Genomic DNA, 26676 nt, shown 5'->3' on the forward strand with positions numbered 1-26676 from the left:
AGTCACAGGAGAGGGGGAAAATGTTATGTGGTGGTGCAAGTGACACACTTAGTACTTGCATATCGATGATTTTAACACTAACCTCTAACCCCAGTTTACGCTTCAAATGAGTTGATCATATCACATTAAGTGAGTCTGTGGCCTGGATAGAGAACTTTCCTGCAGCTCATATTACAGCAGTCCATTTACTGAGCTGGCAGGGTCTGGTTCTCTTAACAGCTTCTCAGTGTTGTACGGCCAGGCTTCCAATTAGAGCTGTGTGTGGTAGAATGGACTTTTTCCATCAGTTTGCCAAAATCTCTTCAGTTCTGCAGTTACAGCCAAAGCCGTGTGTTGGTGCCTGTTCAGAGGAAACCTGAACTTTCGGAGGACAAACCTAATGTGTATGTGGGGCTGATGTAAAATGTATTGTCAGAGCGATATTCATTACACTTAGTATAGTTAGTGTTTACTTTAGGAGGTATGTTCATTCATTGTTGTGAATATTCCACTGTGAACACAGCATGAGTCTTATCTTGTTTTACTGTTGTTGTTTTTTTCCAGATTATGTGTACTTCGAGAACTCATCCAGCAACCCTTACCTGATCCGTAGAATAGAAGAGCTCAACAAGGTTGGTTTTCTCTCTTTTTCCCTTCAACCTCTCAGGTTTGTATTTAAAAGCTGTTTCTGATGTATCTACAGGGCTCGGAATATTAAATATATTTGCATGTAACTTTTAAAAGGATGTGGTGTGTGTGGTTTGTCCTTCCTTCTCTGCACTTCTGCCAAGGCAGAAATCCAACATTGACATTTTCCTCTTTGTGACGGTTCAAATATGAGGTGATAATGTAATTTGATTTGACTTTCCCTTCAGTTTTTTCAAAAATGTTACAGTAAAATAACTTTTTACATGGTCACAGACTGCAAACCTCTTAAGGCAAAATTTTCTTAATTTAATAGTTTAAAAATGCAAAAATTTTCATTGTGTTATGTTATCATTTGAGCTGACATTCCCTGTACATTAATGTTAAGTGAAAGTACTTCAAATTGTAAATGGTCATAGGGGCATTTTAAGCAAGCCCAATACAGAAATGTTTCCATCATATTAGGACTAATTTGGTGACATCACACATACAATGAGAGTTATTTAACATTTGTTGTGTAATAAATAATTGCTCTAATGTAAGTCTTTCTTTGTGCTTTTGGCCGCTCAAAGTATCAATACTGTAACAGTACGAATAGACATGCATCAAAATCCAAGTAGCAGCTGGCTCGATCGGGCTTTAAGGCCCAGACACATCAAACCGATAACAAAAAACTAGCGCTGACAAAGGCCAACTGTTGAGTCGCCGCACATCGCCTGTGCAGAGGAACTTTTAGAACCTCAGCTGCTGCAGAGAAACTTTTAGACCTAGCGCAAACAACGGTTAAGTTTAATTTTCACTGCGCCTGACTTCCTGCTGCTCTGTCTGTGCCCAAAAATGCTCCAAAAATAGTAATTGTAACAAGTTTGTTTTGATCTCAAGCCTTCTTGACTTAAAGTTGTTTGTTTGCTTTCCTCACTGCTGTTTCTCTTTTCCGCTGAGCTGAACTGCCAATCAGACCATATACTGATGGTCTCTGCCACCGATTCAACATACTGAATCAATCAAAAAGCTGCCAACTAGTTCCTGTGTTGTGGGACGCACCACAAAAGTAGAGGGACAGGTGCTTACTGATGGCGGGCAGTTGGCCTGGTGCATCAGGCCCGTACACGGTGCTGCTGTTTTGCTGTGCTGCTCTGTCTTGTCTCTCTGTGCGCTTTCAGTGTCCTGTATTCACCCTGCGATGTTATCGGTTATAAACTTGTTTTTCACTTAGAGAGAAAATGGCTGCGTAGCATGAGAGTGTATGAAAAGTGTTGATTGTGTGATTCTCATGGTTAGTGCCTGAGAGCTGACAGCCTTGCACAACATATTCTCGGTACCAAGTTACGTGCACTGGTGCCTGTAGAGCTGAATATTACTTGCACAGCTGAAATTTTATGTGCACCACCATATATATATATGTGTGTGGTATTTTGAGCCAGTATTTTTATAGCTCGTATACCATAGACACAGAACACTCAGATCGACTGGCTGGTGTGTTAAAATTGTATTAGGACTTTCTAATATTGTTCCTGTTAACATACTCTAAACACACTAACACACATTTCCCCTGGTCTTTCCTGGGCACTGCTCATGGTAAACCTTGGTTACTGTAATCACAGGACACTGGTACAGGAGCCACTTATATAACAGCAGCAGCATATGACACAGGCTCGTTTCCCAGTCAAAGGATTAAGCTCATTTATGTAACGCTCTTACACTGAAGGGCTTGTGCTGAGCACCAGGAGGACTGCATCGTCCTGAGTGCTAATGGCTGCTGAGCACAATGAATGGATAGTGAGAGAGAGAGGGAGAGGGAGAGAGAGAGTGGCCAGCTCTCCAGCTCCAGGCTAGAATGTGCAGGGGAGCACTGTGTGTGTGCTGCTGATGCTCTCTCTCCTCTTATGATCACAGTCAATCCAGGGAGAAGGAAACCCCTCATCATCTATCAAACCCAAAGTGCTACTACCAAGGGGGGGTGTCATATCGTAGCCTTTATCATAAAACCAGTTTACAGCTTCATGTGGTTTGAAATTGTCGTGCCATGATATGAACTGTGGAGGAATTGATTCCAAAAAACATCATAAAGCTTCAGAGAAAAGAGCAGAGGGGCTACATCACACAACAAAGGCCACATACACTGTCATCAACTTACTAAGCTGATCTGAGTGAGGAAAATGTCATCACACAAGGAGAAGAGAGCAAACACTCTAACAGCAGGCTAAGGTTAGTTTGACAATCACCAACTGGACACCCAGTAATGTATTGTAGGATTGACTATTGGTAAGTTCACAAAATATTTACACAATGAGATTTTTGATAAATAATCATTGGTAATCTGGACATAGTGACTAAGTGGGTAAAGACAAATAATATAATAGCTAGGACAGTTTGGTAAGTTCAGAAAGTGGCATTACTTCACTGTGATGCATCCTTGAAAACCAGGAGAAGACAACATCTACCATATTACCATATCTAAACTCCAAGATAGTATTCAGTCTCATATGACAAATTCAATATAGTATTGACATTGCCCAGCCCTAGTCTGCATCGAGTTGAAGTTACTTTAATGTTTTTAAAGACGGTTGTTAAAAGGTGAAACAGCTAAGTCAAGCAGCAAAATATGATGAGTAGTGATGAGATCACCTTACGCTGTGTTAACTCTGAATGGGTAGAGGATGTAGGAGGAGAGCCTCTCATGGGGATGGTCCTTCACTGCTACATAATAAGGCATTGAGAGCTGATCGGCGGTGATCAGCTATCACTGCCCCACCACCATCACACATAGTCTAATACTGTAGTAAAAAGTAAATGCACATAATAATAAGCTCCGAATCTGAGACAGCATCACATCTATTTTTGCAATTTTCCCCTTTTTTCTCATTTCTTTGCAAAAAAAAACCTCTCCTATAAACATCGCAACATGCATCGCAGTTTTTTACGACAGCTGTTGGCAACAATCCTAAGAACAGCCCACAAAATCCTAGAGGGACTGCATAGTGTGAATGCAACATTACCCTTTAAGTGCAACTAACTTGATTCCAGCTTTGCACAGAGCACATGAGAGCACAGACTTTGCTACCTGTAGGACTTGTTGATTGTGAGTGGCTGGTGTAGATATTATGGACCGGGGCGTCGGTGGCTTAGTGGTAGAGCAGGCGCCCCATGTACCTGGCTGTTGCCACAGTTCGACTCCAGCCCTTTGCTGCATGTCACTCCCTCTCTCTCTCTCCCCCTTTCACACTTGTCTGTCCTATCAATTAAAGGCTAAAAATGCCCCAAAAAATATCTTTAAAAAAGATATGATGGGCCCACAGCTGCTGATGATTAAAGTGGGTTTTACCTACATTGTATTTTTGCCTCACTCAAATAATATGCAGAGAACACAAACTGAGGAAAACAACTGAAAAGCAAAACCGAAATCATAAAAGATCTGAATCAAATGGAAATTATACTGAGCCCTAGATGGTGTCTCTGATTAACCCTTAGTGTAAGAAGTGAAACAAACCATGTGGCATGGCTGAAGGCATGGAGCAATGAGTGGTACAGTAGCTACAGACCTCTGACAGGAGCTCTAACAGAGGTAGTTATACCTGTGCTTTATTATGAAGCAAGCCTGTAACCTGTGACTCTCCACTTACAGACAGCCAATGGGAATGTGGAGGCGAAGGTGGTGTGTCTGTTCAGGAGGCGAGACATCTCAGGAAACCTCAACACCCTGGCTGACAGCAACGCAAGTAAGTAGCAGCCACGGAACCCAAAAGCTCCCCTTAGCTCCCCTCTTGTTTTCTACAGTGTGAGAGCAGGTATGATATGGCTCGCTGCCTTTAATGAGCCCGTTCCCTATTGTGTTTCACATAAAAGCCTCAAAGCACCTCTTCAGCTTTTATGTGGTAAATTGCACCAAGGCCTGCTTCTGGGGTTAAAGTAAGACCATCACTTTTGTGTAAGGCTCGGTTCTGAATACTTGTCTGGAAAAGGAAGAGTTAATGGGACAGCTGTTTATTAGTGCAATACAAAAATATTAGGTATTAAATTGTGGTCATAATATCTTTTATAAAAATCAATACGTATTAAAAAAAGGCCACTTTAAAGTGATTGTAACGAGTGTTAGATCCTAAATCCACACAGACATGCTGCCCGGGCTAACTTTGCTCTGTGTGATTACACAGCTTTATGTTACAGTGATCATTTTGTAAGCTATTTTTAGATAAATGTTGGCCTTACACCAAATGACTTTTCAAGCAATTAAACTGTTGCAGATGAACTTCCAATGTCTGAATAAAATAGTTTTCCCTCAGTTGGTGTGCACTCCCTTAATCTCAATTGTTTCGTTTATACATATATATATATATATATATATATATATACAGTCAGGTCCATAATTATTTGGACAATGATACAGTTGTTGTCATTTTGGCTCTGTACACCATCACAATGGGTTTTAAATGAAACAATGAATACCTGCTTAAAGTGCAGACTCTCAGCTTTCATTTAAGGCTTTTTTCAAAAATGTAGTATGAACCGTGTAGGAATGACAACCATTTCTTCACACAGTCCCCCGACTTTAAGGGCTCATAAGTATTTGGACAAACTAACGTAATCATCAATTAAACAGTCAGTTTTAATACTTGGTTGCAAATCCTTTACAGTCAATGACTGCCTGAAGTGTTGGACACATAGGCATCATCAGATGCTGGGTTTCTTCCCTGGTGATGCTCTGCCAGCCCTTTACTGTAGCCATCTGCACTTCCTGCTTGTGTTTTGGGTGTTTTGGGTGTTTTGCCCTCAGTTTTGGCTTCAGCAAGAGAAACGCATGCTCAGTTGGATTCAGGTCAGATGATATGACTTGGCCATTGCACAACATTCCACTTCTTTGCCTTAAAAATGGCTTTGGTTGCTTTTGCAATATGCTTCAGGTCAATGTCCATCTGCACTGTGAAGCATCGTCCAATGAGTTTTGAAGCATTTGGTTGAATCTGAGCAGATAATGTAGCCCCAAACACTTCAGCTTTTTTGTTTTTCATCAATAATTTTGTATGGAGATATACAGTAGTCACAAATGTCAACATGTCGTTGAAGAACATATTTTCTCTTAATTTTTGCCAATGTAATTAAGACTAGAATGGACTGCTCTGTTAGTTTAAAGATGCACTCCCTCATATAACACTTAATTGCCCCCAACAAGATCCCATAACATTGTCCCAGCGTTCGTATCAGACACATAATTTTAATTAGTGCTATTTGGGTGTATGTACTGTATTCAATTGAATATAGGTCAAAAAAGAATTTGCAAATCAAATCACTGCATTCTGTTTTATTTATGTTATACACACATTTTCAGAATCTCTGTTCTATTACATTTTAACTTTCATATGACAACAAACAACAACTACATGTATTCAGTGTGTGTGTTTAAGGTTTGTAATCTTGTTGGGATAACAAAGCCTTTAAAAAAAGATTTATCACAGATTCAGTTACGGACTCAAAACACTGCAGACATGACATTGTTAACTGAAACTTGGAAAAACATGCTGGTGCTTTGCACCACTACTCAAGGTGTTCAGCAGTGAGACCGGGGTAAGTTTAGAAGGTTCAACTTAATGCAAATGGCATTAAAATACCTTGATCTCCATAAAAAGAAAACTCTAACACATTAAAAGATGTTTTACCCTGTAGGTCGCTAGCGTTGTAGTTGTTGTTATGTCATGTCAAGTGTGGAGTTAGGTACGGCTATGCACCACTAGTTTCACATGGCAACGGTGGTTTTAAACTGGTCATCTGAAGTAGACAGCCAGTGACAGGCTTTATACCCACAGTCTACATCCTGTGAGCCAGACTTGTCCTCTGCCAAATATATTTTCTGAGAGATGACCCTCCACTCTGTAACACCACTGTGCAACCACGAGTGGGATTAAAAACATACAACATGTCCTTTCTCAAGCAGACCACATCGCCTCTATTTCCAGTTTAACCTTCATTCATATTGTATCAGTAATCGAACCGTATTGTCTTAGTAGTTTAGAATTAGGGCCTTCACTATTTGGATTATGAAGCTTGTGAAAAGTAAGGTGGTTAAAGTCAGCAGTCTCCAGCTGTTACTTCAACATGTCATATATTCTTCTCAGCTCATTTCAACGATGTGTGGGGAGGCAGGTTTCACCTCAGGTTTTACAGGCACACACTCCTGAATCAAATTGTGTGGCAGTAAAATGATCCCACACCCCACTGGAGTTATTTCTTTGGTGAGACATAATAATAATAATCTCTATCTGTAATTTCCAGTAGTATCGTCTCAGTACGTGGTGCCTGCCCCGCCCCGCCCCCTTCCACCCCACCCTAATCCAGCCTGTGAGCCCAGTCTCTGTCTTGTGTGTGATCAGAGAGCGAAGGAGGTGGGAGGGTGGAGGTAGTGGGGTGGTGCTAATGGCATGCAGACTACTGAAGCCTGATCACATTCACTCATTACCCCCGCCCCGACACCAACACCAGCTGCCCCCTCCCTCCTCCTGGGCTGCAGTGCTCCAGACAAAGACATCCGTGCGCGCACACACACACGCACACACACACACACACACACACACACACAAAACCTCAAAATGGATGCATTAATGCTGCTTTTTTGATTGTGCTCAGCAGCACACACAGATGCTAAGTGTTTGTTCAGTGGTCATGTGTGGACAAGTCTGGGATGTGTCTAAATACAAGGATGGCAGAGTCATCATGTGTTGTGTCTGCTGGCAGCTCTTTAAAGGTTTTTATTATTTTAAAGAGGCCGAGCCGTCTACCTTCCAAACATGGCTTTGCCTAATTAGACTTTATAGGTGATGCAGTGACAGCGCTGAACCACAGCAACACTAAATGAACTCAACAGACATTTATGGTGGCGTTTGTCTTTATTTTAATGCAGCTATTCTCAACAACAGAAGATGAAGTCTCCAATGACAGGCTAGCAAATGCCCCATTCCAATCATTTCCCTGTCAGAGACAGGTGGTTATAATAGCAACTTGGCGGTGCTTTTTTTAAATGATGTGCTGTGCCTGGGTTTTGTTTCTATGACAATATCTAGACACTATCATAATTCAGGTAGCTAACAGAAGAAAAAAACGATAAGTGAACACAGGCCCTAAGGCTACCTCCATACTTATGTTTTTGTATTAAACCACATAACTATTGCTGCGTTTACGCCTAGAGTCCACACTACTCCGATGGTTTGGAACCCCAATAATTGAGACCTCTTAAAAATTGCTGCTGATCCCGTTATAGTTTGAAAATTCCCTGGTTCATTTTAGTTTGGACGGGCAGAAACAGAGACTCTTGAAAATGATAATGCAGAAACCCAAGTTCGCCTCCTGATTGGGTCTTATCAGTCACAATGTATCAAGCCAAAACATTATAGCTAGGTCTACATGCCATTTTTGATTTCAACACCTATTGTGTAGGTACTTCTTTTACATTGCCATGGTTTCCTCTGGCGATTGATAATGCTCCCTGTACTGCTCTGATATGATGCTGTATTTGCATTTTAATGACTCCCAATCTATTTTCCTCCACCCTGACCACCAACAGTTCAACTCATGATCAGTCCAAACAAAGAAATCGCTGTTCTTACTATTTGCCATCTCTGTAGTAATTTTTGTAACTAAGCAACCAACCGCAGGGTAGACCAAAGGGTTGTAAAGATTCAATGGTCAACAATCCAATATCATCCATATCATCGTCTTTAGGGTACACCTTTATTTTGAAATTTTTTGTCACTGTTGAACAGCAGCAGGCATTAAATGGCAAGCAGCCAAGAGAAAGTAAGTAAGGATAATGTTATTTACTCAGGAGTAAAGCAGCAGAGTGGGATTATTTTGGATTTCTGAGAAAATACAGGTCAACAGACAAAGCACATGCCGTGAGTAAACAATACTCTTATGAGATAAAGCATCCAGGAAACACGACATACCTGCCTGGCCGGGCATCTCTATCTGTTCCTGTCTGGCATCAACATCAGCTGCTCAGTTTTAACAATGTTGGGCTAAAAAAAACGTGCATGCAGGCTAAAATTCAATTGCCGAGTTCTGTCAGGAGATGCAGTGACTTAAACCAACAGTGAGTAAGAAAAGTATAAATAATACATGTAATTAGTTAGGCTATAAATTGAGGAAAACTCCACTAGCCGCTAGGCTAAATGATGCAATGTAAAAGTGCTTAAACTTGGATGGCTAGCAAAAAACAATTGTTTTGTCTGTGAACCTTGACAGTTATTATTGATTTAAATTTTATACTTTTGTTAAATTATCTTGTTTTATGGCTGTGGGGAGAATTGTGCCTTCAGGGCTTTAAGCCAGATAGTCTTGGAAGTTTTAGGAAAAAAAGGTTATGATTTGGATTAAAAAGAAAACATTTCTTCCAGAAAGGTTTTTTTTTTGGCAGAAAGACCTGAAGGTTGATTTATCCCATTTCCTGTTTTATATGTGTTAGTGGAGTCAATTTAAACTTCACTGCACTTAACAGGTCACAATTATTTAGATTATTCATGTGTGTCAAATGATCTTATGATCTCACATTGGTTGCAGGCCCCTGAATTGAATCAAATTGAAATCGTATCATTACAGACTTTGTGAAATGGGTAAATATCATATTGTTGTACAAAGAATGGATATAATATTGAGATGAAACTAGTGACTTACACTCTTAGAAGACAATTTGCTTTGGCTCATCATACTTGAATTCATATGTGACGACACCTGCTGGCCTCCATAGTTTTCTGTATAGTCAAGCTAAAATGTTGTCCCCCTCTTTCCCATTCACACCTGTGGAGAGAGAAAAATGTATGAAAGTGTAACTAATTATGCAGGGTGCAAATTAAATTTTTTTTGTCCACCAGCCAAATGGCTACATTTATAACATTTGACCAGTCACTCAACAGATCACCAGTGTAGTTTTTGGCTGGTGAGTGAAGCATTTCTACCAGTGTTTTGCAAGTGGATAGTGATAATTTTGTGGCTTGTAATAAAGTTTGTAATAGTGCTTTTGATCATGGGTCATAAAAGCTAAACCAGGCAAATAGTTTTGCTGCACGCAAGTTAATAAAGACTTAATATTATATAGAAATACACCAATTGATCGGCTAGAGACTGGAATCTAGGGCTGCACGATTCTGGAAAAAATGAGAATCACGATTTTTTGGCTTATAATTGAGATCACGATTCTCTCACGATTTTTTTCAACATAAAGATATATTGTGCTTATTTCCTGATACAAAAGGAAAAGTAACAAAAATTATAAATAAATAATAAAAAAAATCATTAAATAACAAAACCTATGATTGTGCCTGATACAAGAGAGACAATGCACATAAACTCTGGTCAGCAGAGAGGGAACACTCCTGTTTTAGCTTTAGTCTCTTGTCTTCTCTTACAGCTTTTGAACAATTTTAACAATAATATCAATGCTGAACAATATTTTTCTGAGGTGGGTATTCCAGGCCTGGAATTAAGTCAAAATTAAACGTTTCAACACCATGCATTTGACAGGAGTATTCACCTAACATAGCCTGCATATCTTTAATTATGTCATTATTTATATGTCTCTGTATATTTTTACATAAATCCCCAATATTTTATTTGCCTTTAAAAAATCCTCTTCCTTCATTTAATTTGACCATGTTTATTGTATTGTATAATATGTATTAATTCTCTACAGGATCTTGTATGTTCTTTAATGTGTGTTCAATTTATTAGAAGGAGAAAAAAAAACATTTTGGTAAACCCTCTTCGTCAGAGAGGATCTTTGCCTCCCAGTTTGTTCCTGGCGGCAGAGCAGAATGATCCATCTTTCTTCTCAGAGGATGTTTGTCCCATGAGAGCAGGCAGCTGTTCTCCGTGTCCGCATTTAAAACATCTTTCGCTGGTGATTTGACAGTCACTAGAAGTACATTATGACCCATTGTAAAGGTTTTTGTGTGGTACCTGTGTTGTACATGAGCTAACGTTAGTGGCTAAGGACTGAGAGGCTGTCCGGTATGTGTGTGTGTCTGTCTGATGAGTGTCAGTACGTTAACTTGCCGTAGCCTTGCTGTTCGTCATGTTAATGTTATCGTCGGCAGCCCCGATTAGCTTGTAAAGCTTTAGCATAGTTAACACATTTGTTATCGGCCCATGTGTTTACTGCTACAGAAAATTAATAAATCTTTGGTTTATTTGCACAACGTCGCCTCTCTGCCGTCTTTTATCACGCTTGCTAACGCTAAGTTAACTTTACCAGCAGATCTGTATGAGGTACAAACTAAGGCTACAGTTAGCAGTGTGTTTCCCCCCTATCTCAGTGCTTTCCAAACTGCCGGCCGGCTGTCACTCTGCATCACGTGATATAACGCTGCGTCGTTGGGAGCGCTTGTTTTCATGCAGATGATGTCCCGACTCCCGGCACGGGCGGGGCCGGCAGAATCGCCGCCATTGAAAAATTAGAACGCGTATGCATATGAATCGAGATCACGATATTATTACAATTAATCGTGCAGCCCTACTGGAATCCAGATCGGCCATGGCCAGTGACCGGCCAGTTATTCTTACATAGAGACAGTCCTGTGCCAATCAGATCTACACAGATATGGGCAAGATGGCGCACGTTGCACACTCAGTGGCACAGACGGCACCGGAATAATGTCACAGCTGCTGCAGCCTGTTTTTAATTCTTAGGTTGTTAAATACCAGTGCATTGCCATGTTGCCTTGGTTAGTGACTTTCAGACCCTTTTGGCAACTTAATTTCTAAAAAGCGACTAGTAAAAAAATGTAGCAACTTATTTAGAGCATCAGGGGAAAGGTGGGTATGTCATTCCCATGCATGCTGCTCTGAGTAATCTGAGTGACCTCCTCTTCTGCAAGCAGCATAGGGTCCTCCTCTCCTATTGCTCCGGGCACACACGTTGGGGAAGGCAGGAGAGGAGACAGAGGAGTTAAGAAATAGCCTACTGTACACACACCTTCACATTCTTGAAAAGAGATATTGATTCATACAGTTTTGTAAAAATAAATAGATAAACACATTGCTTTAGATAGATAATAAATGGTTTACTCTATATGCTAAGCCTATACACAGTAAAGAACAATATTTTCTCTGATTCTTCTTCTCCGATATGTAAATAACTCATTTGAGCATGCAGATCTGTTGCACCTGTTGTCTTTGGGGAAGCTGAAACATGATTGATAGAGTGGATATACTGCAATTTATTTTCAGTTGGATTTTATTTAGCTAAGCTCAGATTTGTTTGAGTGAGGATGAGAATGCTTTATTGTGAAAATACAAGTGAAATCCCCATTAGCACAAAGTTTGAAGGGTACCCAGTAGCTTACAGGGGATTTATACTTCTGCATTCAATCAATCAGTCAATTTTATTTATAAAGCCCAATATCACAAATCACAATTTGCCTCACAGGGCTTTACAGCATACAACATCCCTCTGTCCTTAGGACCCTCACAGCGGATAAGGAAAAACTCCCCCAAAAAACCCTTTAATGGGGAAAAAAACCGGTAGAAACCTCAAGAAGAGCAACTGAGGAGGGATCCCTCTTCCAGGACGGACAGACGTGCAATAGATGTCGTACAGAACAGATCAGCATAATAAATTAACATTGAATTGACGCTGTAGCTACGGCGTAGGCTCCATATCAGTGTAGAGCCTACGCCATAACCTACGCTGTAGCCTGACATGCACCACCCCAGAAATGTAACTACGCGTCTCGGTGACGCCTGTCTGTTTCTGTGAGCTGAAACCATTTCCCTCAGTGGAGCTGGTGCTAGTAACGTGTGTACTTGTGTTTGAAATTGTCTCTATTAAGCCATGTTTAATGTGTGTTTTGAATCAACTAAACTTCACAGACACCTCCGCCTCCGACTAGTGTTTTGCAGGTGTAACTGCAGAGTGACACAGACACACAAACGCATAAGTAAAAATGCTCACAATGACATAGGCGATATGCGTAGACTATGTGTGTAGGGTCTGCGCACAACTATAAATCCCCAATTAGTGGGTAGAGCAGGTGTCACATGTACAAAGGCAATGTCCTTGCCCTTTGCTGCATGCCATGCCCTCTCTCTCCCCTCATACATACTTAAATCATATTTTAAAAAATAATGGAAAGTTACAAAACTTTGTGTATGCTGTCAATTTTCTTTCTTAGAAAGAAAAAAAATGCAGCTCAGCAATTTCAAAATATGGGAAATTGGAATCAACCAAGAAAACTGCTATTGGTGCATCTCTAATTTTATGATCACAAAGTTTTCTGACAAAGTAAACATTCATAAAGGTAAATGAGTGAGTGATCACAGAGATCATAAAAGCCAACAAAGAGTTGTAGTCTTCAGTACACTCTTACACCACCCCAACCTTGTCTGGGTCGTTTTCCAAAGGTTTCATTTCACCCATCAGTACTAAGACGTAACACTCTTGTTCTGGAAAAGCCTGACTTGTTTTGAGTGGAAAAAAAGTCTGCTTCGCAAAATGTAGTGTTGTTGATATGGTATAGTTTAAAAGTCTTTCCAGCCCTGTCATAGAGTCAAGGTGATGTGTGAGTGTGTCTGTTCAGGTCTGGCTTGATTCAGCCTGTTATGATCCTGTAGCAGTGATGAAGAAGTGTACCAGCTCCCTCTCTCTGCTGCTTCTGCTCATTGGTACTAAACCTTTCTTTATCTGCCTCACTTTTTTCATCACTACTCCCCTCCTCTTCCTCCTCTCACACGCACACACACACACACACACACACACATCAATTCTTTGTGCAGAACAAAAGGCCCTTGATCTGTCCCCGAGGGCCACAGCACGCAACGGGTTAATTCTGACTTGCCTTGTGTCTTTGTCAGAGCAAAGAAAATGTGTGTGTCTGCATGCGTGTGTTTGTCTGCAGGAGTGTGTTACTGTTATGCTGTGTGCGCTTTAAGTGCCTGTCGCTCCTTCTGTGTGTGTATGTGTGTGGTTTCTTCTTCTTGTGTGTGTGTGTGTGTGTGTGTGTGTGTGGTGGAGTGGGTTGGGGATACATGTTGGGGGGGGGATGGGCACCTCAGGTTTGGTACACAGGGTTTCCTACTTTGTCTGGCAGGGACTAGCCGGACAGGGGGAGGAGGGGGAGGGGGGGTTGAGAGGTTAACAGAAAAGGGGTGTGGCTTAAGGTACCGTCCCTCTGGCTCACTATCTCTCTCAGTGTGTGTGTGTGTGTGTGTGTGTGTGTGTGTGTGTGTGTGTGTCTCTCCCTCTCTCTCTCTCCTGTGCCCTCACTGACAGGGTTTCCTGTGGCTGAGTGCAGGGGCGGAGTCCACGGAGATGGAGCGATATAGTCCCTCCCCTCCAGCTTGCAACTCCAGCAACAAATTACTCACCCGCCTGAAATTAGGAATGCGCAATCTAGTGGCCGAACACACACACACTCAGACACATGCACACACACACACATGGCTGCTTATGGCTTCATTTTTTCATGTATCTTACTGGCTGGAAACATGGGTGTCACATGGGTTTGGTCATGTGCAACACTTGCATTGTTTTACAGTAAGTCCATTAATAAACATGTCTGCAGGTCTGTGCAGTGTAGTAGATGAAAAAGATCAAGTACACAGTTTACATTCTTACATTCGTTATAGAAGTCTTAGTATAAGAAATCGCACCACTGAGCACTCAGCCAGTTTTCGCCAACTGGATAATTTGATGACCTTTGAACTCTTATAAAGTGCTTTACAGAGGATTAACAACATATTAACTGCTGCAATAGGAAGCAGATGTAATAACGGCAAAGTAAGAAATTAACTCAGAGGACAAAAACGCTGACAGGTCATTACATAAAGGCACGTCTTGAAGTGTAGTGGCCTGAGGCATGAGGTCGTGTTCAAAACAGAAAGCAGTACTGCTCAGCATGTCAAAATGAATCTTTAAAGGCTAGACAAAGGTATGTCATCTTATGCAATATATTGCCATATCAGCGTAACCCCAACTTGCAATTGTTGACACGGAGGATAAAATGTTTGTCACTATAATTACTTTCCAGAGTTGTAAAATCCAGTCTCAGTAGTTTTAGAGTCTGAGAAGCCTTCAAAATCATAGATCTGTTACTTGAACTGGACTTCATGGATCATATTTTGTTGTCTCATCTGCAACCAAAGCAATACACCCCTACTAATGCAGCACCTTGCCTTATTGTCAAACAGAGCTCTTTATGTCTGGTACAACACCTGGTAAAGACAAACTCACAATTGACAACATTTTATGGTAAACTGTTAGACCTGGTGAAATAAACCCATCAATACACTGGTAGATAAAGTTATGACATGGCGTCATCATCACTATGTGAAGCAGAAAATAAGAGAGGGAGAAAGAGATGGATTGGGTAAGAACAAAAGGAGAACTAAAGAAACATTGCAACTACAGACAATCAGTATGTTAACATGAAACTAGAGAAAAATGATTTATTGTGTCAGTCTGACTAAAACTGGACTTTTTAAATACCTATAAACATGTTAGTCCGACTGAAATTGTAACAAAGCAAATTTCTCAAAGTGGGACTAACACACCCAGATAATACAATAAGGAGTTGAATTACACCTGCATGTATGTCAATCGGACCCAAACTGGCAGAGGCGCTCTGCGCATGCTTCACAATCTCTGCCCTAGGCTTTGACCCGGAAGTCCAATAGCATTAAATGTGTAACAAAAGAAGCTCGTAACAACATGAAGAAAAATACATCCAGAGCTGTGCATTTATAAGTAGAGCGTAGAGCATGTACGAAATGTACAGAGCTGTTAAGTTGTCCACCATGGTACCAGTTTGCTGCTAGCTAATCGTAGTTAACTTGTTTGTTGATTGTTTGGTCTGTGACGTAATTGGTCAACCAGAAAAAGGTCCAATACTAACAAGCTGAAAGGGAGCATATCACCACCTATTGTAGTGCAGACGGTCATTCCCTTCCTGTGCTTGTATACTGGGACAAGGACAGTGGTTCAATTAAATGGCCAAGTTGAGCAATATCTGTCACTTGTCTTAACTGTGCATGTAAAGGTACTGAGTCTTGCAATGGGATCACTCCAGCTCAATTACAGCAATCTACAACTCAAGATGATGTCTGCTCAGGGCAAAACGTGGAGGGCCAGTGGCCCCTTACCCATGTCCTACCCCCCTACTTCCTGCCCCCTTTCTACAGCCACATGCATCTTTGAACTTGACCTTCCTTTTGATCTCAACTACACACCTGTTAAGTTTCAGAGCCTGTTGACAGCAACCCAGCAAATATACTTAAAAAGGCCTGTGTAGCAGTTCCTACTGCAGTTGGTGTCACAAGGACCACATTTTGCCATGATGACATAGACAAACACACACTATGTCACTATAGGGTTACGCCATGGTTATGTTACTCAACCAGTGTTGTTGCTGTTGCAGTGACTTGTCAACAAGAGGTGTGCAAACTGGCCATGCTCTTAATTATGCATAACTCTAAGCATTAATAACATTTAAACAGGGGAGGTATAAAAACATGCACCCCCTGTACAGTTGTCATTAATGTGGAAATTAGCTAAAGAGACCAAAACTGTTTTTTTTACCAGGCTGTAAACATGTTTCTTTCTGCTGTAGATTTGAGCATTTTTATATGGAAGTCTATGGGGATTGAGCCAGCCTCAAGTGGTCATTAGAGGAACTGCAGTTTCTGGCACTTCTGCATTGGCTACATGTGTTCAGCCGCTGAGGTTGTTTCCTGGTATTCATCAAGGCATGGGTTTGCTTGATACCTTCATTCAGCCTCCTGTCAATGGACAGACTCCCACTATGATTTTTTTCCCACTTCCTGAATTTAAAAAAGAAAAGAAAAGTCATTCACGTTTTACTCCTCCTGGGGGTATCCTGACCCAGAGGTTTCAGATCAGTCTTTTAGACCTCTAAACCAGCAGGACGTGTTGGAATTCTGTTGGTCCTCTTTCAGTTGGTGACAGTGTATGATGTTTGTCCTGTCAGTTAGGAAAACAGTGCTGATGCTGATGTGTTTGTGTTGCAGGAGAGTTTGAAGAGGAGTCGAAGCAGCCGTCGCTGTCAGAACCACAGAAACACCAGCTAAAACACAGAGAACTCTTCCTGTCTCGACAGTTTGAATCTCTACCTGCGACTCACATACGGTATGTGTTCACTAAGAGCAGTCACTGACAGAGCTGCAGTTAACTCTGAATCCACACACAGTTAGGACTGAACTGCTGAGGAAATGGCCCTTGCTGCAGCCATTCTCAGCTGTTTGTTCTGTCCCTGCACAGGCCATCCCATTTTATTTCCCTGTTAGAAAGAGCTGTTGCCCATCCTGTTAAGCTGGTGATGAATGCATTATAAAGTGATACTATAGTAGACCTACCTAACTGGATATACAGTGGGCATGTCCTCACACATAACATAACTGTCCATAGGTTTGTCATATAAAGTCCAGCCATTACAAGACATGTTCATGAGGCATCATTTAATTAGCCTGCTGTGGGCTGTGCTGTGTAAATCTGAAGTTTAAGTGAAATAGAATGGTGAGGTAGTAAAAAGTAGCTCATTTCACATCAGAGTCCACTGCTATCAACAATGTCTTGGACAAAATGACAACAACACCTTAAAGTTTAATCCAAAACGGTAGCTCTGAAACAAATTCACTATTTAAGGCATAAGTTGATACCTGTCAGAGACGTGTTGTGTCAACTTTAAAGTCATTTTTAAGTTGCAATTTATGGTGTCATTTTCGTAAATTGTACTATATTATTCAGTGTTTTGTTATTCTTCATCTGGCTGCACCAATAACATGGTTGTTGTACTGTCTGAAACTGCTTGGTTCATATTGGCTGTGATGATGATGATTGGGCTGTAGAGAATCTGAACATCCCGGTCTGTGAATGCTCCTCTCTGTCTTTGCAGGGGGAAATGTAACGTCACCCTCCTCAATGAAACAGACGTCCTGGCCGGCTACCTGGAAAAAGAGGTAAGACACCGTCTCTCTTTACTTTTGTATCCATTGATTATCAGTTTTTAGTTTAAGAAAGAGAGACACAGTGAATTAAATGTTGGAAAAAGGCACATTTGTCAAGCAGCTGTATTCTTTTTCTGTGTTCTGTCCAGGACTGTTTCTTCTACTCGTTGGTGTTTGACCCTGTCCAGAAGACCCTACTTGCGGACCAGGGCGAGATCCGAGTGGGCTCTAAGTACCAGGCCGAGATCCCTGACAAGTTAGCTGAGGGTGAGCAGCACGCTTTAAGTTGGAGATACAAGGCAAACAAATGTATTCTGAATTCTAATAAATAGAAATTAAGCAGAAACAGTAAAGAATTGACCCCTCTCCCTCCTCCTCCTCTCAGGTGAATCGGACAACAGGATCCAGGAGAAGCTGGAGACCAAGGTGTGGGACCCCAACAACCAGCTCAAAGACCCTCAGATCGACCAGTTCCTGGTGGTGGCAAGGTAACGTTCCCCTGCTCCCCATCTGTCACTCAGTTGCATCATCATCATCCTGTTGCCATGACGACTTCTGACTGCCATCTACAGGACAGCTTTTCTAGAGGAAATGTGTGAATTGGCATCAAGTTTGATAATCTCATGGGGAAATACGGGTTTTTGTGGCTGATACATGTAACATTTGTTGTTTGCAGCAGCTTCAGAGAGGATTGTGACAGTGTAGTGTTATTAGACTGAGGTCAGCAGTGTGTCAGTGATGTCTGTCCTGGAGGTATTGGAGGTTTTCATTTCAGTTTAGGGTATATACATATTCTGTATAATGTATGCCAACAATTCATACTAATATGCATTTGACGCTGTAATTTAGCAGTGGGATGATGATACCTCTCTCGTATTTGGAGGTGCAGCACAGTTTTTTTATTAAGGAATTCTATAGTGACTTTGGTTTTGGAGGGAATCAGCCTGCTGCCTATAAAGTGGTCCATGAACCAAATACTCCATCTAGTGTTCATTTAAGGAACTTTGAACACTTAAACAGTCCTAATATTTCCCTATAGTACGTGTAGAACAGACAGATGAGTAATAATAACCTGAATAAATTTTTTACAGAGCTGTGGGGACCTTTGCTCGGGCCCTGGACTGTAGCAGCTCCATCCGCCAGCCCAGCCTCCATATGAGTGCGGCTGCAGCCTCCAGAGACATCACACTGGTGAGAACATAATTGACTCTGTGTGTGTAATTGATTCTGTGTGTGTGTGTGTGTGTGTGTGTGTGTGCCAATAAAATTGCCACATTTCTTATTCACTGTTTGTAAAGTTTTTAAATTCTAATTTCACATTAATTGATTCTGATGGCAATTATATTGTATCATTTCTTGTTAGTACACAGGAGTACAGTGTACTGTATGAATATTATAGACTGCTATAGTAATGGACGTAGCTACTGTGACATCATCCACTGGTGAGTTCAGCACTACAGCTGTCCCCATGTTGGCTTTTTTGAGCCTGAAGTGACTAAACTTGGGTGAGAGGCTGGCACCATGGAGGAGCAAGGGTTGGATCTGACTGAGAGGCTGAGGACACTATTGGCACCCACATGCACCTAAAGCAGCCTGCCCTTAATTGGTTGTAAATTTAGGCCATAATAAAATATAAACATGTGATCTATGGTGACTGTCTGGCTTACAGAGCCAGCGTCAAGTGGCCATTTAAAGAACATGCAGTTTTTGGCACTTTCATATTGGTTTAATTTTTCAGCCAAGGAGGTTACCACTTGGTAAATATACAAAGCAAGGTTTTGGGAATTAACACATTTTATGAGACAAGCTAATAAAATTAGCAAGCTAGTTAGCTAGCACAGCCCACGGTCCCTTTGCCTCACTTCCTGCCCAGGAGACTAAGTCCTGGAGCAAGGTCCATCAGTAAGGGTCCTGTAGCAACACTAATTCAGCTGGAGTAAACCCCAGCGCCACGGGGTATCTGATTCAGTCTGCTCATCTCCCTGCTGGATCAGCAAGCCTTCTGTTGTTGCCATTACACAGGTTAGACCCACTAGCCTGCTGTGACCCCTGGCTGTGTTTAGCAGTATGGATGGTTGAAATCACATGACAAGCCTCTGGTGGTATTATAGTGTATGTATAACATATAATTTCCCCCAAAGGAGGACTGATGTCTATAATGATGAAGCTCTAATGAATCACCTCCTCTCTCTGCTCTCAGTTCCACGCTATGGACACGTTGCAGAAGAACAACTATGACCTGGCCAAAGCCATGTCCACCCTGGTTCCTCAGGGGGGTCCGGTGCTCTGCCGTGATGAGATGGAGGAGTGGAGCGCCTCAGAGGCCATGCTGTTTGAAGAGGCTCTGGAGAAATACGGCAAAGACTTCAATGACATCCGCCAGGACTTTGTAAGCTCTTCTTTGCTGTCACTTGCAGTGTATTTATGTGAAAGCTCAATGAGATGTGATATTATTCCAGGTGTTCACTGTTGATACACACATTTGAATTTTTGTTTTAAACTTCAGTGTGATGGGGAACTGAACTGTCCTGCATACATTGTTTGTTTTCTCTTCTCTCTCAGCTGCCCTGGAAGTCTTTAGCCAGTGTGGTCCAGTTCTATTACATGTGGAAGACTACAGACCGCTACATCCAACAGGTAGGTCAACAGCAAGCCATTAAATACTATAAAGCGCTGTTTGATTTGGGTTTGACCTCTGTTTTTACTGTTACCTATTTTTCAGAAACGACTAAAGGCAGCAGAGGCAGACAGTAAGCTGAAGCAGGTGTACATCCCCACCTAGTGAGTATTGCTGTAAACCGCTACACTAAGTACCCTCTTTGAGTTAGACCTGCGGTCAGAATAACTCACTTTTCTCTCCACTCTCTCCTCACTTCACCAGCACCAAACCCAACCCCAACCAGATCATGGTGCCAGGCAGCAAGCCCGGTATGAACGGGGCAGCAGGCTTTCAGAAAGGACTCAGCTGTGAGAGCTGCCACAGTAAGTACACACTGTGAAGGAAGCGCAGTTTCTGTCAGAAATTGAAAACATTGCTTGGCTCTTAAATTTCTGTCAAGTGACTCTCATTAAAAGTCTTGAGGACTCTGTTAAAATGCCCTCTACTAACACTTACTCTCCTTCCACCAACCCAGCGGCTCAGTCTCCTCAGTGGTATGCCTGGGGGCCTCCCAACATGCAATGCAGACTGTGCGCCTCCTGCTGGATCTACTGGAAGAAGTATGGAGGCCTGAAGACCCCCACACAACTAGAGGGTGCTGCTAGAGCTGGCTCTGTAAGTCTGCTTCCTCCCAGTCTCATCTCACCTGGAGTCATATTTCTTATGTCAGTCAGAAGCAGTGCAGAAATCAACCGTACTGTCACAATGGTTCAGCTTTGATGAAATGAGCTGTTCAAGAGTTGACCTCTCAGAGTGACATGTCTCGATGTATCATGGTGTCCCTCCTTCCTCTGCATCCAGGAGGCAGGCCCCCGCAGTCACATGACACGCCAGGAGGTCCAGGGCATGTCACCGTTCACCCGCAACGAGGGTCGAGCCAAGCTGCTGGCCAAGAACCGCCAGACGTTCATCCTGCAGACCACCAAGCTGACCCGCATTGCTCGACGGGTGTGTGAGGACATCCTGCAGCCTCGCCGTGCTGCACGAAGGCCCTATGCCTCCATCAACGCCAACGCTGTAAAGGCTGAGTGTATGTACACACACACACACACACACATCCACAAGACTCTCACATTTGTGTCCTGAATAATGCATCTTATTCATGAGGTTAGACAAGATTTTGTGTGTGACCACCATATGTAGATTATTCATTCTGTAAGTTCTGTAAAGCTTATTTTTAAACTAATTACAAACTAAAGTTTAGGGTGTTCCATTGGTATCACCTACTCTGGTATTTTATTCCTTGAAATGTGCTGTGTAAATTAGCAGATCAAAATAAGAGGATGAATCTAAACCACCATGTCCACTGGTTTCCTCAGGTATGATCAGGCTGCCCAAAGCCACAAAAACCCCTCTGAAGAGCAAGTTGGTGCCTCGACAGTCACTGGCCAACATAGTGAAGGATTTGGGTAAGAACACATCATGTGGCCAACACTTCTCTCAATCCTCCTGTCCCAGTCTGATTGGTTGCTGAGGAGTGTTGTTGTGTCTCCGCAGCCATCTCAGCTCCTCTGAAACTGAAGGCATCCAGAGGACCCCCGACACCCATCAACAGGAATCAGGCCAGCCAGCCTCGCGTGGGCCAAAGCTTGCTGGGAAAGAGAGGCTTTGACAGTGTAAGTATCTCACACACACACACACACACACACACACACACACACACACACACTACACTGTTTTCACAGCACCGCTGGCTTGTCATTTGATGAAATATGCTTGTATAAACTGGAATTACACATCTCTGGGCTGCATGTAGGTGAGCACACCCAAGAGTCACTTGGATACATTTCTGTTACGCTTTCATGCAGAATGTTTATGTTTGCTTTCATCTCCATTTTAAACCCACCTCCCTCATCAACTTGCTTAATGTGCAGGTCTGCACAACAAATTATTGAGATTTGGGAGATGTGTTTGTGTTTGTCGACCTATAGTTACCCAGAGAACACTGCCTTTACTCGTACTTTACTTGAAAAATTGGCCTTACAAATAAATCAGAAGGTACTTTCTTCACATTTTATTTTTGATATTTTGCCTTTAAAGTCACTGTATGCAACATTCAGAGCATATAGCAGCAAACTGCTGATTGCTTTGTAAAAATATCATAAAGCAAATATTTTATTGATGCCCTTAGGGGGGAATGGGACATTTTACAGTCTTATACTGTATGTAGACATAGAGAAATTATAAGAATATAGAGATAATGATGCACATTATGCTACAATATATAACACAATATGTGCATATAAATGTAAAAATATGAGAAACAAAGTAGAGTAATAGCATCCTGAGCAGTGAAAGAAGTTACCCTCCCTCTATGTGTGTTGTAATCTGAGCTTTTCTGTTGTTTGCTGTAGTAGGCGGTCTAGCCATGTGTGCATGTGAGACCCATGTCTGTATCCCACTGGCTAAATACTCACTGCCATTCTGCAGTGTGCTCATACAGTGGTTACTTCTGATAATACCATCCTGCCCCAGTATAGTTGTAAAAGTGCAGCGCCCAGTCTCCGGTTCCCCCTGGTTAACACTGTTAGCTCTTTCAGTGCTGTTAGCATGTTAACCATAGTTGCTAGCTAGCTTTTACTCCCCTCAGCCTTTAAGAAACCAGCCTCAGCACATCTGTCCTGAGGCTGTTTATACTAGCACGAGACACTGTGGCACGAGCCTCCGTAGATGAGATGCGAGCTATCAACATGCACAGAGGCCTTAATGCTCAACGCATTGCTTGTTGCAATATGCTCCGAAACGCCCCACACCATACAAACAAAATATCCTGTGGATAAGCAAGAAGTCAAGAAGTGTTGTCAGAAGAATGTTACGTAGCAAAGTAGGCTGCCTGACAACAGTAGTAAACACAGACGTATTGCCAAACATTTCATTAGTGTACTCTAATTATTACTGTCACTTACCTCTAAGCTGAAATGATTTTATATCCCTTTGTTTCACCCTGGGAAGCCACGTTTTCCACGAGACAGTTTATTAGCTTTTGCAGTGACCTCATGTTCTTCCACACCCTGTAACACAATACCTCTTCTTCCCCAATGTGGTGGCTATTTCTTTCCAGGAACTGAATTGTAAAGCACAGTGGGGGTGTAGTTACAAAATTCAGAGGTGTACGACCAAGCACCATGACAGCATTCAGAGCCTTTGCGCTCAACGCGAGATGGATGAGTACATCAGTTTCTGGCATGCTTGAGGCTGCTCCACACTCTCTCTGACAGGCACATTACAAGTCTCATCACTTGCTGTTAGCCTTTTAAGTGAAACAACATGGTGGATTCACTGTCCTGGTCTTTTGTTGGTTCACAGGCTACAGGGGTGCCCTACCCAGCCAATGGGAGGCCGTATACTTCAGGTATGAGGACCACCTCGCAGTCGGTCATCAAGCGGCAGAAGGTCAGCCAGGGGGAGGCTCCCAACCCTGTGGTGTTCGTGGCTACAAAGGACACCAGGTACAGTGGAAAGTTAAAGGTTCAGCCACAATAATAATAACCCATTAAGTCCACTCAAGCAGCTGGTATTTGTTGTAATTAATATATTCCCTGCTGGTCAGAGATTGGTAAGTCAGAACAACCATTGACAGACTTCAGGTAACAGTTGGGGATGCAGCCATTTAACACATCAATGGGAAGTTTGGTTTGCAGTCAAGGGCTATTTAGTAGCTTTTTCTAAGCTTTCACCTGCAGCGCACTGCCTTCATCAGGAGAGAGTTTGCTGATGAGTCCTGTAGCTGTCACAGTAGATGAATCTAAACTCGTTACAGAGGTCAAAATAAAAGAACTGGATTATAGTAGAGGTTTTAAACAATATTCTGGTGTTGTCTTTCTCCCAGGGCTCTGAGGAAACATCTGACCCAGTCAGAGATGCGTCGGGCAGCGAGGAAACCTCATCTCCTAGTCCGCATCAAACTGCCGCCGCCCCCCCGCTCCCTGGCCATGCCCCTGCTCCCCTCCAGCACCAGCGAACCCATCGTCCTGGAGGACTGAGGGGGAGGGACAGCAGGGCCTTTTAACAGGACATGGGGGTCGGGTGGGAGTCAAGGAGGGTCTGTGCTCAAGCTGTCACTTGACAGGCAGCACAGTACGCCATACCAGTAGTCTTTTATTTTCCCTCTTTCCAGTGTCATTTTTCTTTAGTCCTCTGTTATTTCCCAAAAGTTGATGTGTCCAACACACACACACACACACACACACACAAGCACTTAAACGACTGTACATTTCCATCATATTAAATACACACATCAGCACACTGACACTCACATCTTGGGCTTTGTAGTATTTTATTCAGATCCTGGATTTTTTTGCTCCCCTTTTCAATACCGCCTGTTTTTAAATGTGTAATTTAAATCAAGATATTTCTCATCCTGAAACAATGGTGACAAAGCACACTTTGTTTTTCCTCCACGGCTCTATCTTTGTGTAAATATATGCACCATTAAAGGGGTGACACCTGCAGTATGTGAGGAGAACGGGGGGTGGGGAGGTGGAAAGGGGAGAGCTGTAGCTGGCCGAAGGTCGAATTTGATTTCACTGATCCGCTCTGCTACTCCATTAATTGTAGATCATTGACTGTGTGCTCATGTGCAGTGGTGAAGTTGAGACTTGTTGACAGAGCTGCCCTCTGTCAGCGTGGACTCAGTGTTTGATTCATTTACTGCAAGTTTTCTTTACTGAGTTTGTAACTTGTCGATTTTCCCATCATCAGCAAGGAGCCAAATACAGCCTGTCACAGGGGTTAATGAATCCTGACGGGTCGAGTCCTCCCCTGCACCTCAGTCCCTCAGTGTCAACAGTATTGAGTGAGCACAAAACAGCTTGAGTAGTGAGAACGTCAAGGTTATGTGTGTGTGTGCAGAGACAGAATAAAAGTGTAGACATAGTGGTAATAGAATAGATTTAGTGGGCTGTTTTTGGGATTGTTGCAGCCTTTTAAAAAAAATGTTTTCATGGCATCTTAAAAAAAAAAGAGATTGCGATGCTAGTTGCAATGTTATAGGCGTTCTTGTGCAATGAAATTTCGGGGCAAGACAATTCAGCTGTTGATGCCAGTGGACGCAGCAGTAAAGTACCATTTCCGTGAGCCGCTCTCCTCCTGCTCTCTCAGCCTGGTTGGCACAAGCTAACACGGTACACAGTGATCTCATTCCTGCTCACCATTTTTTGCCACTTGAGCAGAAGCCTTGCAGCAGCAGGTAGCATCCAAAACTAAGTTGTTAATCTCACACCGACACCAAAACGGTTAAACGCTGTCATTAATAACAGTTTGCTAATGTTAGCCATGTGATGCTAACAGTTTGCCCTGTCAATGTGTGTGTGTGACACTCTGTTCTACAGAGCTCTGGTCCTGCAGCAGTAGTCTCATGATAAACAGAAAGAAAGTAGGGGTTGAGCGAGTCATAATGCTGGAAGCAGTTCTACAATTAAATGAGGTTTTACTAGTTTTAAGAAGTCAAATTTGTGGTAAAGTTGCTGTGATTGGACAAAAGTGCAAGGTTGCGCAGAATTCACAGGGATTGGCTGTAATTGTTGTTGTGATTGCAACATTGTGGAAAGAACTGGAAATCAGTGTTCTGACAGGTTGTATCACTCATACAAAATCAAAAATGCCACCCAGTGCCTTTTGGGTAACATCAGTGTCAAGGCTGCAACTCACCGTTATTGTCAAACTAATCTGCTGATCATCTTAAAAAAATTTAAAAAAATATATAAAAAATTCAAAGCCAATCACAGTTTTCCAAAACCCAAGGGGTGTCTTCAAATTGCTGTTTTTGAGCAACCAATAGTCCAAACCCCAGATATTCAGTTTAGTCTGACTGAATCAAATAATGAGTCATCAAAATTGTTGAAGTAAATCCGGTCCTAACAGCCACATCATGTTAACCTAAAATTGTTGATAATCGCCAAAAAGGTGGAAAAATGAACCAACTTTCTATTGTTTGTACAGCCTGAACTGAATCCTGGCTTAACTGCTCAGATTTTTGTGCTCATTTGATAGTTTTGTCACTAATAACCTTCCATACCGTCTCCATCTTCACCAGGCTTAACAATATCCTTCTTCAAAAACTGAATAAGGGTTGTTGATGCAGTCAAGCCACATTTCGTCTCCTGTCACTTCATGCTTTTATAGCCACTTTTTGTCCATTTGAAGAGAGAAGTTCCCTGGCTCCTGTTCTCTTGGCCTCACCCTGATACGTTTGAACAGGCTGTCTGGAATCTAAGGGGAGAGGATCATTGCTCAGAAGAGTCTGTAGGTTTACAGTGTAGGAGGGATCATATGTAGTGTTTGAGGAAAATCTAATGATTGTGGTTCCCATGGTTTTGCACGAGTTACTGCGTGACTTGCCATGATGAGAGAAAACATTTGGCTTTGAGGTACTGTGTTGTCTGCAAAAGTCCAAAATGAAGCCATAATGTGCAAAAAAAGAAGGAAAAAAAAAAGGTTGATGTCTGTTCTTA

General features: G+C 42.2%; 1 protein-coding gene across 1 annotated transcript in view; it reads left to right on the forward strand.

Moving 5' to 3' along the window:
• The window catches only part of mta2 (metastasis associated 1 family, member 2), a 39482-nt gene extending 14296 nt beyond the window's left edge, over positions 1-25186 (forward strand). The window contains exons 2-18 of the mRNA XM_033609796.2: positions 544-611; positions 4250-4343; positions 16630-16747; positions 17514-17577; positions 17715-17832; positions 17951-18053; positions 18657-18756; positions 19766-19954; positions 20128-20202; positions 20288-20346; positions 20447-20547; positions 20700-20839; positions 21026-21254; positions 21544-21633; positions 21722-21840; positions 23531-23673; positions 24054-25186. Of these exons, the coding sequence (XP_033465687.1) occupies positions 544-611; positions 4250-4343; positions 16630-16747; positions 17514-17577; positions 17715-17832; positions 17951-18053; positions 18657-18756; positions 19766-19954; positions 20128-20202; positions 20288-20346; positions 20447-20547; positions 20700-20839; positions 21026-21254; positions 21544-21633; positions 21722-21840; positions 23531-23673; positions 24054-24207 (1964 nt within the window). The 3' untranslated portion in view covers positions 24208-25186. The remainder of the gene's footprint in view (positions 1-543; positions 612-4249; positions 4344-16629; positions 16748-17513; positions 17578-17714; positions 17833-17950; positions 18054-18656; positions 18757-19765; positions 19955-20127; positions 20203-20287; positions 20347-20446; positions 20548-20699; positions 20840-21025; positions 21255-21543; positions 21634-21721; positions 21841-23530; positions 23674-24053) is intronic.
• Positions 25187-26676: the final 1490 nt, after the last annotated feature.

This window comes from Epinephelus lanceolatus, chromosome 22, assembly GCF_041903045.1.
Source record: "Epinephelus lanceolatus isolate andai-2023 chromosome 22, ASM4190304v1, whole genome shotgun sequence".
Classification (NCBI taxonomy): Eukaryota; Metazoa; Chordata; class Actinopteri; order Perciformes; family Serranidae; genus Epinephelus; species Epinephelus lanceolatus.